The 17,226-nt window shown below is 44.3% G+C and overlaps 1 protein-coding gene across 4 annotated transcripts in view; it reads right to left on the bottom strand.

The window, feature by feature from the left end:
- Daam1 (dishevelled associated activator of morphogenesis 1) overlaps nt 1-17,226 on the bottom strand; it is a 174,536-nt gene that overhangs the window by 76,352 nt on the left and 80,958 nt on the right. For all 4 annotated transcript variants that reach the window (XM_028858344.2, XM_028858334.2, XM_028858351.2 and 1 more), the window contains exon 3: nt 2,978-3,067. In XM_028858344.2, coding sequence (XP_028714177.1) covers nt 2,978-3,067 — 90 coding nt within the window. The remainder of the gene's footprint in view (nt 1-2,977; nt 3,068-17,226) is intronic.

Raw genomic sequence — 17,226 nt, 5'->3', positions numbered from 1 at the left:
CCAAAATCCCCAGTTTTATACCACAGGCATAATATAATTTTAACCATGTGAGAAATTCTAGTAGAGAAAATCTTAGTCAAGAGGCTGGATAGATAGCTCAGTCAGTGCAGCGCTTGACCCACCAGCACAAGGTCCTGAGTTCGGATCCTCAGTACCCACAGAAAAGCCAACTACGGCAGCTTGTACCCGGAACCCCAGTATTGGAGAGGCAGAGACAAGGGGATCCCTGGCCTTGCTGGCCTGTCAGTTAACAGAATCAGCAAGCTCCGGCTTTAGAGACAGACCTCTCAGAAAATGAGATGAAGAGTGATTGAGAATGGGATCAGATGTTTCTCTCTCTCTCTCTCTCTCTCTCTCTCTCTCTCTCTCTCTCTCTCTCTCTCTCTCTCTCACACACACACACACACACACACACACACACACCCGACAAAAACCTGTAGTTAATCCATGCAACCATTCATTTTAAAGTAAGCCAGACTGTAAGCCCATGGGAGTCCCCAAAGAAAGTGGTGTCCCACCTGAGCTATGCCACTGCTTCTGGACAGCAGCTAGAAGCGAACGTGCAATCTGGGCAGGACTGAGCAAGGAGGGCCCATCCCACACTAAACAGGATTCTACAGCCAGTGGCCACATTCATATTGAGCTCCCATGAAAGGCCAAGGCCAAGGCCAACACACACACACACACACACACACACACACACACACACACACAGAGGCCTATAGAGGGATCCTGCAAGCCTGGAAATTGAAAAATGAACAGCAGCTGTGAGCCTGAGGTCATTACTGTTTTTTAGTAATTGCCTTCTCTAATGTAAGGGGCAGTAGTTTCCATGATTAACTTTTAATTGCTGTCAAGGATGTAATAAAATATGAGAAAGAAGAAACCTCTTCCCCAGTAAGCTGCTCCCATTTGCATTTCCTCTCCCATCCTCTGGGACACATCTTCAAACCCTGGCCGGCAATGTTTCATAATTTAGAAGAAAAAAGCCTGCACTAGGATTAACCAAATGGACCGTGCCCTCTGTGGACAGTGAGACGGTTCAGTGGGGAAAGAACTTGTCCTTAAGCCCGACGACCTGAGTTTGATCCCCGCGTCCCACATGGTGGAAGGAGAGAACCAACTCCCGCAAGATGCTCTCACGCCGCCACATGTGTGTACCATGGCATGCATCCAAACACAATAAACAAATATTAATAACATAAATAAATAAATAAATAAATGAAGAAAAAAGATGGCCACATAAATCCATCAGAGCAGGCCTGAACACATCTTATTTTTATTTGGAAATTTTTTCCTAGTGAATGATACATGCTGCTTCCGGCTATGGGAGGCCTTCAACACAAGAGTTTTCTGGCTGGTAAGACACATGTCCAACATGAAAGAGCAGAAGAGGCGACGACTGACTGACTGACTGACTGACAAGGACACTGAGCTACTCAAGGATGAGGACTTCAAGACTGTAATCCGGGTCGATCTGATGAAGGTTCCGGGATGATCCCAAGCTGCACAGGTCTTTCAGCAAAGGCCACCAAAGAGAAATCTGACATAGCACTTGCCTGTTTTAACCACACAAGTGGGAAGTGAAACATGCTTTAAATTTTGTGCAATATTCACAGTCCCACCGAAGGACATTGTTACTAGTCTGGTCCAAAGTGTGAGAAGACAGCTGCAAAGGTCTGGGCCTCACAAGCACCTCCTGTCCACTGGAGCAGTCAGTATACACGGGCTCACTGGTTACTGAGACACGGAGCTTCTCCTTGGAGGTGGGCACACCACTGACACAAGGCAGAGGGGCTGCGAGACAGCCAAGCAAGCCGACGGAGGCTCCACACTGCATCTGATCAGCTAATACAAGTTTCCCTGACACTGGGTTGTTGCCATTTGTTGCTGGGTCCCTAGGTCAAGAGGGCATAATCAGGGTGTCTGCAGCATGTTAAAAAGAGGTAGCCCTTTCTCCTAGGTGCCCACTCTGGCCTGGACATTTATTTACCTCACTTAGTTCAGATCTCAGCTGGAACAGAGGGAAAACACACATGGGGACGGTCTAAGAATCTGGTGCGGGCTTTAAGAAGGAGCGTGAGCTTTATTTCGGTCCTCTCTGCCCAGTGATACCCAGTGCTGTGGACAGGAGAGGAAGGGTTGGGGTAGTTCCGCTGACCCAGTGTCATCCACCCCATCTCCTGGGGTAGTATGGTATCAGCTTTCATTTGCAAGTGAGTGCCCAGAAGGAAGGTGCAGTCATTTCCTATCAATGAGCTTGAAGGGATGGAGAACTCCTGAAGAGGGCCAGTGGGATAGATCCGTGGGTAAAACACTTGCCCAAATGCCCTGACTTTAACCCCTGGAACTCACTGTAGGAGGAGAGAAATGACTCCTGAAAGTTGTCCTATGACTTTCACACATGCACTGTGGTGTACACACACACACACACACACACACACACTAGTAAAATAATAGTAATAAATTGCTAAAATGTGTCCCTAAAAGTAGGAGTAGAGAGTATGTTTCTTTTGCCTAATTTCTCATTCTTCACTTTGGAATGTGAAATGGCTGAAGAGCACTTTGAACTATGGGGGCAATGAGACCATACTATAGAGGCAACAAAACGTAAAGTTTTACTACCTTATGTAAACATAAAGGCACGATACTCACCCTAATCTATCTGTATACAAACTGCTATATAAGGAGCAGGGAAGATGCTTCTATCTCAGGCAATCCTTTGTTATTTTAGCTCTCAATTACACACAATTATGAGTAACAGTAACAGGTGCAGAGGAGCTCAGTGACCTGCTTATAAAAATAACATCTGAGGAGTAGCACTTTACTGTATGGAGCCGCAAGGCCACAACATGACATGTTCAAACTGGTCTGCACATCACAAAGAGTTTTCTGAGTCCTGCTGATGAAATGTGAGAGCAGAGGAAATCAGAAGGGACGCTCTTCTAGTTAACTGTGATCACAATGAGTATCTTACCTTTTTCTTGCTACAGTATATCTGCCACTTTTTCTCCGCTGGAAGTGCAAACATGGCTTCCCTGTGTTTGTCTGTGAGGTCAAGTTCATCCTGAGAAGAAAAGAAAATGATTAGTATTACAGAGATCGACATTATTCCTATAGAGAACATTGCCAGTATCAACAAGGAGAAAAACAACTCACCAACACATACTTTAAAAAAAGGTGGGAGCTACTTCACAGTGTGTTTCACAGCTACTAACAATGTGGCATCTGCTGGCTCAGGGCCAGAGAGCCTCACAGCACTGCAGGGGCCGGGGTGTCAGAGACATGGCTAGGTGGACCTTGGCTGTTGTGAATGCTATGTATGGGCCATCGAGCTGGAAGGGCGCAGAGCCACAGGAACTCAGGATTAATAACATTAAAGATGAGAGTGTGCTGCCGACAACCTTCCAGACAAGACAGCAATCATCAAAAACGGACTCCTGGGCTGAGCACTGGGCGACTTAGACCTGATGAGAATGAAAAGGCACCAGACACTCAATACCAACATTAACACTGACTACAGAGAGAGCTTACTAAAAGCCAAGACCTTTTCTGTAAGTACTCCATAGTCATTATCCAAAACTGCATCTGTGGATGGCCTGCTGTAATTTAGATTCTGAATGTCCCCCATAGGTCCATGTACTAGAGATCTGTTCCCCAGGGTGACACTACTGGAAGCTAATGAAACCCTTTGAAGGTAGAGACTAGAAGGAAGATGGCCTTCGATCACTGAGGTATAACCCCAAAGGGGACTGAGGGTCGCTGTCCATTTCCTCTCTCTGTCTCCTGGCCATAGTGTGGATGGTTCTGCTTTGCCATGTGTTCCCTTTCTGATAATGCTGCCTTGGTCCAGGCCCACAACACTGACGCCAAGGGTCATGGAATGGAATCTCCTAAAGTGTGGGGTAGCGTAAACCTTTACTTTTTATAGATCCATTATCTTAGATGTTTTTGATAATGGCGCCCAACGGCTCGAGTTTCCACCTTAAACCTGAGAATATTTAATAACCAATTCTAAACAGAGCCAAAACCAGGTTCCTGCTTCTTGTCTCATATGAGCAGCTAGACGCCGCAAAACGCAGGTTTGAACACTGGCGGGTTCCTGGCGGGTGCGTTTGACCGGCAGTATGGCGGGAATGAGGGGTCTGCCAGAGGCACATTATGCTGTGTAGTAGATTTAGTCTTTACTAGTATTTAAAAAAAAAAAAAAAGAGGTTTCTGGGCTACATGCTGCTTTGATAAAAGCTTAGACCCACTATTTCTGAGACTTGATGACTCCCAGAGCTGGCGGAAAACGTACCACTGCCATGTTGGGAAGCTGAAGTGGGCGGAGCCAGCAGCCACAGCCATTTCAGGCTTACAATGGTACAGTTTAAAGCAATAGGCTCAAGGCTCAAGGTAATATAAAAAATAAGCCACGTAACGATGGCTACCACACAGAGAATCTGGATTATGTTGTCTTTGATATTCGTAACTGAAGAAAAACATTTGATTGCAAAAGCTGTTGAGTTATGCCAAAATGTATATTTTAAAGGTACCTTGACTTCAAAATTTGGATATAAGGATATGTTACTTTGGAAAAGAGGTTCTGCTTTTGTTTCCACAGAAAGCCAGAGGCTGTGGACTTGTTCCAGATTAAGATACATCAGGTTTCACCAGCCAAGACCCCCTGAAAGGACTCCGATGACACCATGGCCCAGATGATCCAACATCCAGATCGGTTTCAAGGCAACTGGTTCACACAATACAGCCTCACGGACTACCCCATAGGTCTAAAATTTTCTTTGCATCCCCATAAGATATAGCGCCCCCCTCCAGCATGAAGTAGTAAGAGATGCTACGCCCAAATTCCCAAATATACCAAGCTGGCTTTAGAGGTGGAATTGGCTCACTCCCCCTCTAAACCCAGACATATTGCTTTAAAAAAAAAAAAAAATGGTTAAGGGATTCTTATGTCCCAAATCAAAAGAGCCCTCTGGTGTGGGACAGAGAAAAACCAATATTTTATTTAAAACAGGTTGATTATAAATATGATCTCTTTCTAAAAAAGAAAAGGGGATATGATATATAGGAGGATATGGAGATGATAAGATAAAAGGGTAGATTAATGAACCTACTTTTAAAGAATAACTTGTTTAAAATGTTTTACATTGGTATAGATTTTAGTTTATGTTTAAAATGTTTTACATTGGTATAAATTTTGGTTCATTGATACAAACTTGAAGTTAATTTTGTTATACTCTCTCTATATATGTATATATTTCTATTCTTGTTTGAGGTGTTGTGTTTATATAACTCATTTAAAATTGTAATGGATAATTAAAAAATAGATTAATAATTAGTCATCTATGATAATCATATCTGTAGCCATGTTAGTTAAGTCTTCTAGGTATACATAGATATATTTCAGATAGACAGGTAATCTTCAAACACTTCATAGACCTGGAGAATATGGCATTTAAATAACTTAGAATTCTGTTGACGTGAGACACAATTGCTCCTGGCTGCACCAATAGATCCCGAGAGAATGTTGGGCTTCTAAGACATTTCCATTTGGAAGTTTGTCTTTTGGCACAAAATGGCCTACTGGGCAAAGAACTGCCCTTGCCTTGATGGCTGACAGTACAAATGCAATGCTCTCCTTTCTGGACAAGCAGGACACAAGGAAAGCGACCACTGTACTCTGCCAAGACAGGGTAAGATGGTCTTTCAGAAATCCTGCTTCTGAAAATGGTCTGTCAGATACTCTAGGCCTGTAGCCAATTTGAATGCACCAACAATGCTGAGAAACATCAGGTGACTGTCCAGGCTGCCAGCTGTCTTGGTCTACTCTTGCAAGATTCCCGAAGTTGCTTGCATCCGTCTACCATTTCTCAGGTACCATTATGTTCCTTCTCAGGTCTTTGATGTGGTTGAAGGCTAGATAGTCGTAATTTCCTCAGTTATGATAAAAGATAAGTTAGCTATAAAACCTTAAACTCACAAATATAAGATAGATAGGACATCTTCTTTAATATTGTAACTATAATTCTTGCTCGGTAATTGTTTTGTTATATGTAATTTTACCATGTTAAAGTTAAAACCTTCCTTTTTAAAAAAAGAAGAAAGGGGAAGTGCTGTGGATATCACTCTATGTAAATAAAACACTGATGGCCAATGACCAGGCAGGAGGTAGGTGGGACAAGGAGAGAGGAGAATTCTGGGAAGCGGAAGGCTGGGAGAGAGACTGCAGCCACCGCCAGGAGAAGAGCATGTAGAGACGCCGGTAAGCCACCAGCCACGTGGCAAGCTATAGATTTATAGAAATGGGTTAATTTAAGATAAAAGAGCAGTTAGCAAGAAGCCTGCCACGGCCATACAGTTTATAAGTGATATAAGCGTCTGAGTGATTATTTTATAAGTGGATTGTGGGACTGCGGGGCTTGGGGAACCTGGAGAGAAGCCCTCCAGCTACAGACTAAGGCAGCGACAGAATCAAGACGAGGTTTGGGTAATAGCTTTGGCACACAGGGAGACCATAGCCAGCTAAGGTGAAGTACTGAGTTATACACATCATGGGAGGTAAAGCCTGACCACTTTGTAGAAAGCTTTAAGTACCAGCCTAAGGAGCTTATTTTATTATTATTATTATTATTATTATTATTATTATTATTATTATTATTATTATTTATGTGCATGGGTGTTTTGCTTGCATGTATGTCTGTGCACCACTGCATGGCTTGTATCCAGGGAGGCCAGAAGAGGGTGTCAGCTCCCCTGGAACTGGAGTTATGGACAGTTGTGAGCTGCCACATGGGAACTGGGCATTGAACCCAGATCCTCTCTACAAGAGCAGTCAGTGCATTAACCACTGAGCCATCATGCCAGCCCTGGGAATTTTTTGTCTATTTTTTTTAACAACATAAGCCAATGAAGTTTTGTGTAAGTGCCTGGTATTATCACCATAAATCTCAACTACTATTTCCTAAGGATTTTATGTACAGGCAGGCATTTCCTATTTAGTTATCACAATGAACCTAAAGAGAGCCACTCATTATTACATCTCCTGATGATAATAGTCTCCATTGTGAGAGAGCTGGGGGAACTGAGGGTGAAGATTAGGCAAGGCACTTCCTCCAGCCTACACACCTGCTGCACAAAGCAGCTAAGTTTTAAGCCCAGAGCTGTGTGACCCCGGAGTCCAGACGCTTAGCCTCTCAGATCAGTGCTTAGAAACAGTAAGCGGTGGGAAGAGCAGGAAGTCAACTTACAGACATTCATAACTAATGAATAGCAGCAAGGAGATAATGAATACGGAGTGCTCAGAGAAAACAGCTTGGCACTCAGGAACTCCATCCGTAGTTAATGTGATTATTGGTATCAAGTGCCTGGTTCATTTTCATTCCCACAGGGAAGGTTATCTAGTTGAGAACAGTAGATGGCTGGGTGTGGGTAAAAGATACAAGCTATAAATTAAGGGTCAATAAAGTTCTGATCTCTGAAGACAAGTTCCTCGCCTGAATGGCTTGTGTGTGTATCTGCTGTCAGTCACACTTGGGGACACACAGACACAGGTCACTGGCTTCCTATCTCCCATCTTGCACTCCCACGACTACTTAGTCATCAAGTCCTATTATCTTCCTTGCAATGGTTTTCCTTTTGTTTCATTCACAATGGAAGCACCCAAACTTATGTCCTAATAACCACTCCCAAGGCTTCTGGCACAGCCCCTCACTCTTCTTCCTTGACATTCCAGTCCTATCTACTCAGCATGCCTAGAATTCTCTTCAATCATTTTTGCCTTCAATGTTGGGTGAGCATCAGAATCACCAGGGTTTGGACTTCTGACCTCACTGACCACCAGTGGGGAGGCCATCGGGGAGGTTCAGTGTCTGCATTTCGTTAGGTTTCCAAGGTGTTGCTGATGCTCTGGTCTAGAAACCACGCTTTGAAAATAAGCACTGTGCTGTTTCAAGCACCCAATCCAGAACCTTCATTACTTCTACAATGCCTGAAAAATTAATTACTCATTCCTCAGCTGGCCTCTTGAAGTCTCCCGTTTCTCCTGCCAGGCTTGCTTCTCATTAACTCTTTGCTATATCCCATTAACACATGTCCCCCCAGAGCCGGCTTCCCACTTCTGAATCCCATCAAGTCACCACTTCCTCTCCAGGAGAGGCAGACCACTCCTCTTGCAAGGCCTGGCAACAGCTAACTATGCAGTGAATGCCTGGCACAGGGTGGCAACAGTACAGCTGTTACTTCTCTCACTTGAATACAAATAGTTGCTAGCTTATTTTAAGAATGAGGTAAACAGTTAAGTCACTAAACCGTGTGAGCGCCTGCATGCGCATGCATACACACACACACACACACACACACACACACACACTACTCTAAACACAAGAAACTAGCTGTTAATGATGTCAACAACTAACAACCACAGAAGGAATAAAGAATTTGTACAGAAAATTCCATTAGGAGAGAACATGTTTAAAACACTAAGATTCTGGCATGCAACTGTATATATGGGAAGTAATTATCTTCCTTCCTTTTTAAGTTTCCTGTAAGTCACACCTGCTCTGAAAAACAGGGGAAACAAGGGTGACATAAATCACTTCCCAACAATCAGCTCAGTTAATCAAACTGCTCAACAGTATCTAGTTTAGTTTGGAGAAACGCTTTTGACTTGAGGGCAGCATTCTTAATAACACACATTTACTACACTACAGCATAGCTTTCCCTGAGCATATGTGTGAAGAAACATGTGAATCCTAAAGCCTCAAAATTCGCAGCATGGGAGAAGTAGTATGTGGCTTTGCTGAGGGGCAGATATCACCGATTTTAAACTATGAGAGCACAGACGAGCTGGGGCAGACAGTCTATGCCAAAAGAATACTCACAGAATTTTAAAAAATGCTGTCATGTTCCCACATAAAGTTTTGATCTACAATATGGACATGGAAAAGGATAAATGTATTCTGACAGTAAGAGATAACAATTGTTTAACATTTCCATGGGGCTGTTAGTAACATTTTATGTGGATTAATTAAAATACAACAATCCCTCAAGTAAGTATTATTACTAACCCATTTTCTAGAAAACTGGGTCACACAACGCTTGAGCACCTTGCCCCAGGCACGGAGCTAGCAAACAGTGGAGGCGGGACTGAAGTGCAAACCAACTGCAGAGTCTGTGTTCTTTCAGGGCACTGTCTATCCACAAGCGGGTGGGTGGGCTCATGCCACAGAAGTAGGCATGAGGAGACCCACCGATGTCTGCTAGAGGCAAGAGACAGGTTCTACCGGCAGCTGTTCCTGAGTTGTAGTCTGGCTTTTATCAATTAAGCATCTTGGGTAAGTGATGTGACCTCTGACCTTCGGTGCCTTCATCTGCAGACACAATGAGAATGCACTCCCCTAGTCACCTCAGGAACTCGTTCATGGAAGCAAAGATAGTGTGTGCTGAGTATCTACTCAATGTCAGGCACTGAGCTAGGACAGTGCGGGCATCATCTGCTCATGAGGACAGAAGGGAACTCAGACACTAACTGAAGGATGGTCACATGCTAAGGTTGTTGTGGGAAAGTTGGTAAGTGAAGGCTTCTCCGGTAAATAACATGGTCAACAGGAATGAAATAGTAGAAAGCACTGGAGACAGGAAACAGCAGCTGTGAAAGCCTCTCAACTTGGTCTTCTCAGTCACCAAAGGTGAAGAGTGGTGGATTCCCAGCCAAGCAGGCAGACAAAGACTGAAGCAGATAATTTAAATTCAGGAGTGCTGAGACACAATGTACAGGATCTAATGAGACCCTGGCCTGTCCATTCGAAAGTCGCTCTACTCTGACTCAACCTCTTTTAATGATGCGGCAAGAATGCATGATTCTAAGGGACTACCAACATCTTAGGAGATCCGTCAGCACTGCCCTACCTTGTCTAAGACCAGAGCCAGGCAACATAAAGAATGCAAAGATGAACAAGACACCGAGCTTCAAGTGTTTATAACCTCTCTACACAGACAGACAGGAGGCTCTCCAGTTCGAATTCTTGCAAGAAAAAGTATAGTCCCTAAGCAGTTTAGATGCTTCCTCACAGGGCCCCTGCTGGCCTGCCTCACCTCACTGCCCCCTTCACCAACAGCACCTCCCATACTTCTCATCACACTTCTCCAGCTTCGGAAACTCTGCATGTGGTGTGCTCTTTTTCAAGTGGGCTCCTCCCACTGCATCTAAGAATCATCCTCGTCACCTAGATTTTCCCAAAGCATTAGCAAACCACTTCAAATAGTTGGTCTGACTGTCCTGGGATGGCCAATTCCTCTGGGCCCTGAAGGATTTCTCACAAGACCATGGTCATGTTTTTTGGCATGTCTCATTCCCATTATGGACTGGTTCCTAGAGGACAGTAGTTCAGTCTGTCCTAGTCATCTCTGTATTAACTGCCAATGCCTCAAACAACACGACACAGGGGGAGGGGAATGGGGGTGGGAGGAAGGAAGGGCAGCAGGGAAACTGGAAGGGAAACAAAGTGTAAATAATGGATTTTACAGATTAAAACCTAGGGCTTGGGAGATGGCTCTGTGGGTAAAGCACTTGCCACACAAGTATAAGGAATTGGTTTGAATGCCCAGAATTCTTATACAGCAGGGCACAGAGGCAAGCATCTCGAATCCCTGTGCTCTTACAGGGAGATGGGACTTAGAGGCAGCAGAGTCCTCAGCAGCTCACAGGCCAGCCAGCCTGGTATGTGGGCTGGGGAAAAAGAACAGGTCTGTCTCAAATAAGGTGGAAGGTGAGGAAACACCTGAGGCTATCTATCCCTTGACCACCACACATGCACTGTGGTACAGGTGAGTCTGCACCCAAACAGACGTGAACGCACATCATACACACACAAAAACAAAAACTATTCTTGCTGCTTATTTCTTCCTAGAGGTAGGATCTTACTGTGTTGTCCAGACTGGCCTCAAATTTGTAGCAATTCTCCTGCCTCCTATTCCCAAGTGTTGGAATTACAGCATGAGCCATTGTGCTTGGCTTATGAAAATCTTAAGAACACTGCTTTTGAATTAGCAAAGGTGCAAAATGAGGCATTCCAGTTGCTCCACATTTCCATCATCACTCTGTGCCATGTCCTTTCAATGTGAGCGATCCTAGTTAATGTCAGGTGCTAACTCAAGTAGCTTCATTCTGCATTTCCTAATGACAACTAGTGATGAATCTAACTTTCCATATGCTGATTAGCTGTTCTTAGGCATTCATGTTTTGCCTATTTTTATTGAGCTGCCCATCTTAGTGTTATGATTTATAAAGCAGCTGGGTTGCTTTTGGCTCCTCTCTTTTCCAGCCTTTACTCTTTAGACACACTACTAGAGAAGGGGATAAATAAAACTTCAATGATGGAAAAGAAGAAAAGCATAATTAAGAGTGGGAGCAAGCAATTGGAATACAAACTAATTAAAAATCATTCTGTCAATGTGTTTTACTTAAGCTCTCAAATTACCTCAAGGTAATGTTATAGGAGATTCTTCATTTTGATAATTAGTCCAAATACTGAAAGAGGCAATCACAGAATTGGGATCACTACATTTTTATATTTCAAATAGTACTTGCTTATATAAGGGTTTTTTTTTTTTTTTTTTTAGCAACTGAATCTTGAGTTAGGAACTTTTGTTAGGAAAGCCTGTTTTCCTAGGGTAGTAACAGCTGTCTAACTATACATCTATTGGAACTCTTCAAACTCTTCTGTAACATGAAAATGATACTTCACTAAAACTTCAGAAACACAAAACTCAAGTGTGCTGTTGGAGCGACAGAAGACCAATGGAGCTCCAGGCAGCAGAGATGGACAGCACACTCGGCACAGTAAGGCCTGGAGCCTCCAGTGAGCTCCAGAAGGAGCAGAGGCCTGGGAAACAGCATTGCAGAGCAGAGGGAAGGCTGTGTGTCCTTTAGAGGATGCTCCAAGTCTACCATTTTACACACAGCTTCTGTTCAACACCATAAATCACGTCCATAAAATACCTGCATCTTTTCTTTGAAAAATTTCATAAATTGTTAGTATAGGCGACATTTAGGTCAACTTTTCCCCAAGCCCCTTAATAATTAATTTAATAACTTAATAATTAAATTAGGTGATGCATAAATATTAACAAGAAGTCCTTTGGGAACTTTCTTGTTTCTGTCAGGTTAGAGTTGTTGGCTTCCGTATTGAGAAAGGGTTTCATGTAGTCCAGTCTCTCCTCAAATTCACTATGCATCCAAAAATGACTTTTAACTTTGGATCCTCCTGCCTCCACTTCTGGGGTACTGAGATTACGGGCGGGTTCCATCATACAAGAATAACTGGATGTTGGAGACAGAACCCCGGGCTCTGAGCATGCTAGCCAAGCACTCTACCATCCAAGTGACATCCCCAGCCCTGGGTTTCGGTTTTGATCCTAGCAGTGGCACCATGAGGATCCCTGGTCCTGGTCCTAGGGTATTGGGTTTCCCACTAATATTAACAAGTACACGTGGCCAGAGAGCCAGGAACACCCAGGCTGCTTGTGCATCTCAGCGCACTTGGTCTGGACGGCCTCTCCTTGCCCTGGCCACCTCAGTTTTCTTCATCTCGTTCTTTCGGGATAGGTCTTTGAATGGAAATGAAATAACAAGGACTGAGTGAGAAACAAGAGAATGCTTTGTGCTGACTCAGCACCACCCCTCTCTCCCTAGAAAGCTGGGTTCCCAAAAACTACAACCCACAGACAAACCATCAAAGTCCATCTCAGAGAAGATGGTAATCATCCTTTCATCTTCTTATAGAACGTGTGTTTTTCTAATATCTTAAATGAAGACTTTTTTAAGTGAAGACAAGAGCTCTGGGGAAAGCTCGGCTGTGGGAACCACAGTTCTAGGCTGAGCCCTAACAAAGCCTATTATTAAGCCTCCACTCCGAAAGAGTGTGGACAAAGAAACCTCACTGGTCCTACACTTACACTTTAGTGTGAGCAAGTAGCTCAACAGAGAAACCCACATAAATCAGAAAACAATCGGCACGGGGCACATCAATAAAAGGAAATGCATTGGTGTGATAGATAAAGCAAGAGAAGGAATTTTGAAAGAACATACAATAAAGGCTGTGAATGAGTAAAAAGATTAGTACTTTGTGACAAACTGTTTTCAGAGATTTTCAGAGACTGAAATGTAAGATTATGTATAAACCTCCAAAGCTACCAGTATTGGACAGCCTGCTAGGTCCGTGGAATACAGCAGCCACCCAGGTTCCCAGCCTCATTCAGTAGTCTGTTTCTAACGAGGTCAGCTCACCCACACGCGCACACAAATGGGCATTTAGACCAGGTTAGGAGGCATTTGCACAATCCCGGAGCAGGGGATGGAGAGGAGGAAAACAGGCGGGAGAAGCTAACCAGGCCCTTGGGGTATCCTGCTCATCCACTCACCATTTTGTGTGTTTATTATGTTTGGGTTTGGTTTTGGTGTGTTTTGTTTTGCTTTCTAATGGTCCCTGACAAGCTAACCTTCCACCAGATTCAATGTAGAGAGTTCACAGAATTCCCAAGCCTATTACTCAACCAAGGCTTACTTCCCTCCTACAAAACTGCCTGTGGCAAACAGACCCAAGGCCTGGAGCCTAGCCCCGCCCCCGCTTCCTGCGTTCTAGGTGGGTTTGTCGCCTGCTCTGGATTACCTCAAGGATATACCACATCAGCACTGCCTTCTCAGAGTGGAGCCCCCTTCTCCCACCATGCACCTCCGCCATACGGGAAGTAAAACCCCTAGAGAGGCCAGGAACCAGAACACATGTCTGAAGACAACGTGACCAGTCCCCGTCAAGTGGAAGAGGGCAGACAAGGAATGTGGATACAGAGGTATGATACTCTGACAGCAAAATTTTAAAAAGGTCACTTTTATGAATGTATGGAGGAGGATACTATAAAGCTGCAATACTCGTTAAACTTATGAACATCCAGCCCCACCAAGACATGTTGCCATCCCACCCAAGAGTCATGAGTTGCTAACACATCTTAAAACTTACCACAAATGATCCTGAGAACACTTTTACTCTTAGGGTGGTTGTTAGAAATATAACAGCTAGATAAGATTTTGGACACTGTTAGAGGATACTCCTGTCCCCATGCAGTCAGGAGAGGCCAGAAATGGTCAACAACAGAAAGCTATTCACCCAGAAAGGGATGGGCATGTACAGACAGCTCCTGAAGGCTTCCAGCCCGCCACATTTCCGACAACACTCACAGTCATTACACAGAATACCACAGATGACTCACCTACTAGGTAATGTTCTGTCTGACAGACATGTTTCCTTGTGATACATACAAACAAGAAGAGAGAAATCCCACAAGCAAAGGCTGACTAACAGAATGTTTAGATTCTCACCACTAATGCTTTAATGTCTGTTTCCTTTCTTCCCCTTACCAGCAGACAATACAAATTATATCCTGTTTACTAGACAAATGCCACAGCTAAACCTATAGAGTTCCTTGACTTCTGCTATGGGACTGGAAATTCATTAGGGTAACTTGAACTTCTAATGAATCTGAAGCAGCAGCAGCTTGCCAGTTCTCCAAACCAAACAACTGTTCTCAGTAGCTAAATCACTTTCCCAAATACCCGTTTGCAGAGCTATAATCTAGTGCAACTTCAGCTGACCATGTTTAATACAGAACATTTCTAAGCAGTGTTCTCCTAACTGAACGGAGAGGCAGAGCCAGCTGCAGAGTGACAGACAGGTGAGACACCCCGAGCCCTGTGGGAGCCTGGAGCCAAAGTCCTGGTTCCTCCTTCTCAAGCCCATTCTGTTCTTGGAGCCCAGGCCCCTCCCACACACTCAAGAGACTTGTTTGGCAGCTCATCTGACACATTTCAGCATTAATTGGGTCAAAAGACAATCCAGCAGAACCTCTTCCCACAGCACAGTTACATACTTACTTCCCCGCGAGATACACACTGGAGAAGCTTAGTTCTCTGTGTTGTGGGGGTGGTGTTGGGATGGACCTGTGTGCATGTGCCTGCAGACGTTTGTCCCGTCGAACCTGGAGCTCACTGATTGAGGGAGGCTGGCCAGCTAGCCACCTCCGGAAGTCCATTAGTTTGCCCAGTGCTGGGGTTACAGGTACACACCACTACACCCAGCTTCCCCGCCCTTTCCCACCCCGAGATGCCGGAGATCTGAACTCAGGCCTCACGCTTATGTGGCAGGCACTTTACTGACTGAGCTGCCTCCCTCACCCTCGGCAGAGCGATTTTAAGAGTAAAATGATTCCTTAAACCTCCTCACCTTTGGTCTTTAATCTGCTCCCCTTCCTGCAGGCCCTTCTGAAGCTCCCACAGTAACATTCAAATGAGAAAAATGAGTAGAAAAGATGACGGGGGGGGGGGGGGCACAGGCAGCGGCGCGGAGAGGGGTGCACAGGGACACACAGCATCAGCCTAAGCTTATAGTCTCCACTTCAAGGATTAGTCACAGAACAAACCAGCTCTTGGAATACTCAGCAATCATTACACACACACACTCCCTCCAATACTTAACACCCATTTCACATGCTAAACTTTAAAAGCAGTATCCACTCACACAAGCATCCAGACAACAAGCATGTACTGAGCACCCTCTCTGGACTGGACACAAGCTCCAGGCCCAGGAGATCCAGAAGTCAGAAATGGCAGATGCAAGGAACACCACACCATTCTACTCTCTGAAAGTGCAAGGCTGTATCTTCATCTCAGGTTTGACCCGAAGAGCTAGGCATTGAAGAATAAACTCAAGTTTACTGGTTACAGAACAGGAAAGGACTTTCTGGCTCCTTTTAAAGTTGGTAGATGCCCATCTTTCCAGAAAACAACCCCTATGTTTATTCCGTTGGCTTTCAGTCACTAAGTTGAACTTTGTTCTTGAATTCTGTAATGTGCAGAAGCAAGAAGCTGGCAGCTGTAGAGTGTTTTCAATAAATCCACTTAAAACTGGATAAGAGAAAAATATGCAGCTTCTAAAGGGGGGGATTTTTTTTTTCAACAAAGAAAATTCCAACTCTTCATCCATGAGCCAGGAAAAGCATAAGTGAGGACAGAGCTGGCCACTGAGCTCCCAGGGCATGAATCAAACAGCTTTCCAAGCAGAGGAATTCTGGACAGGGAAGTGAATGGGGAGCATTTGAGTACAGAGGTGAGCACAGTCACAGGTAAGCTAGAATCCAAACATGTGGTCCTCATGATGGGCTAAGGTCACGTGTGTGGAGAGAACAAGTGATGGCGTTAAGAATGTTCCTAGAGCATCAATATAAATTCTCAGGAAGTTATACGTTTAAACTAGCAGATCTTTCTTTCTTTCTTTTTTTTTTTTTTTTTTTTTTTTTTGGTTTTTCGAGACAGGGTTTCTCTGTGTAGCTTTGCACCTTTCCTGGGACTCACTTGGTAGCCCAGGCTGGCCTTGAACTCACAGATATCCACCTGGCTCTGCCTCCCGAGTGCTGGGATTAAAGGCGTGCGCCACCACCGCCCGGCAACTAGCAGATCTTTCTAACCATTACTAGAGCACATAAAAAGTAAGGTAAGGGGAATAATTATAATAGTTTATTTTCATGTATGAAACTGTCAAATAACAAACTCAAAAAACAAAATTAAGTACAAGAAAAAATTACACTTGAAAGCTTACTCAAAGCCTACAACTTACAGAGATCAAATTAGCCCCCTGGTCTTTCAGCCCCTAAAACTGGCTTTGTGGTAAAGGGTGGCAAGTCAGTACAGAATCTTAACTGTGTCATTTGCAACTGAGAGCCAAGGGACTACATTAAGCTGTCAGATTTTCAATTACAGCCCCCAGTAAGCAGTTATACACCACTCAAGGTCTTTTTAGGTTTTATATTAATAAAACTAACTGATCAGGACCAAAAGGATCTAAAGCCCTTTTCTCAACAGCATCATTAACTCATAGATTCATAGTGTTTCTCTCTCTCTGTGTTTTTGAGGGTTTTTTTTTTTTGTGTGTGTGTGTGTGTGTGTGTGTGTGTGTGTGTGTGTGTGTGTGTGTCACTCTCTTGTGGCCCAAGGCTGACCACAAACTCCCTATGCAGCCAAAGATGACCTGCCTCTATTCCACAGACCCGGGACAGGTGCCGGTGTTCCAGCCACTGTTTCCGTTTAAAAAGCGACTGTTCCTGTTTCTTCGTCTTCGTGTCCTCTCTCACCCCGTCTCTGTGAGCTAACATTAGGAAGCATTCAGAGATGAATGG

Source organism: Peromyscus leucopus, chromosome 14 (assembly GCF_004664715.2).
Source record: "Peromyscus leucopus breed LL Stock chromosome 14, UCI_PerLeu_2.1, whole genome shotgun sequence".
In the NCBI taxonomy this organism is placed as follows: domain Eukaryota; kingdom Metazoa; phylum Chordata; class Mammalia; order Rodentia; family Cricetidae; genus Peromyscus; species Peromyscus leucopus.
This window is presented reverse-complemented; position numbering and strand designations above follow the sequence as displayed.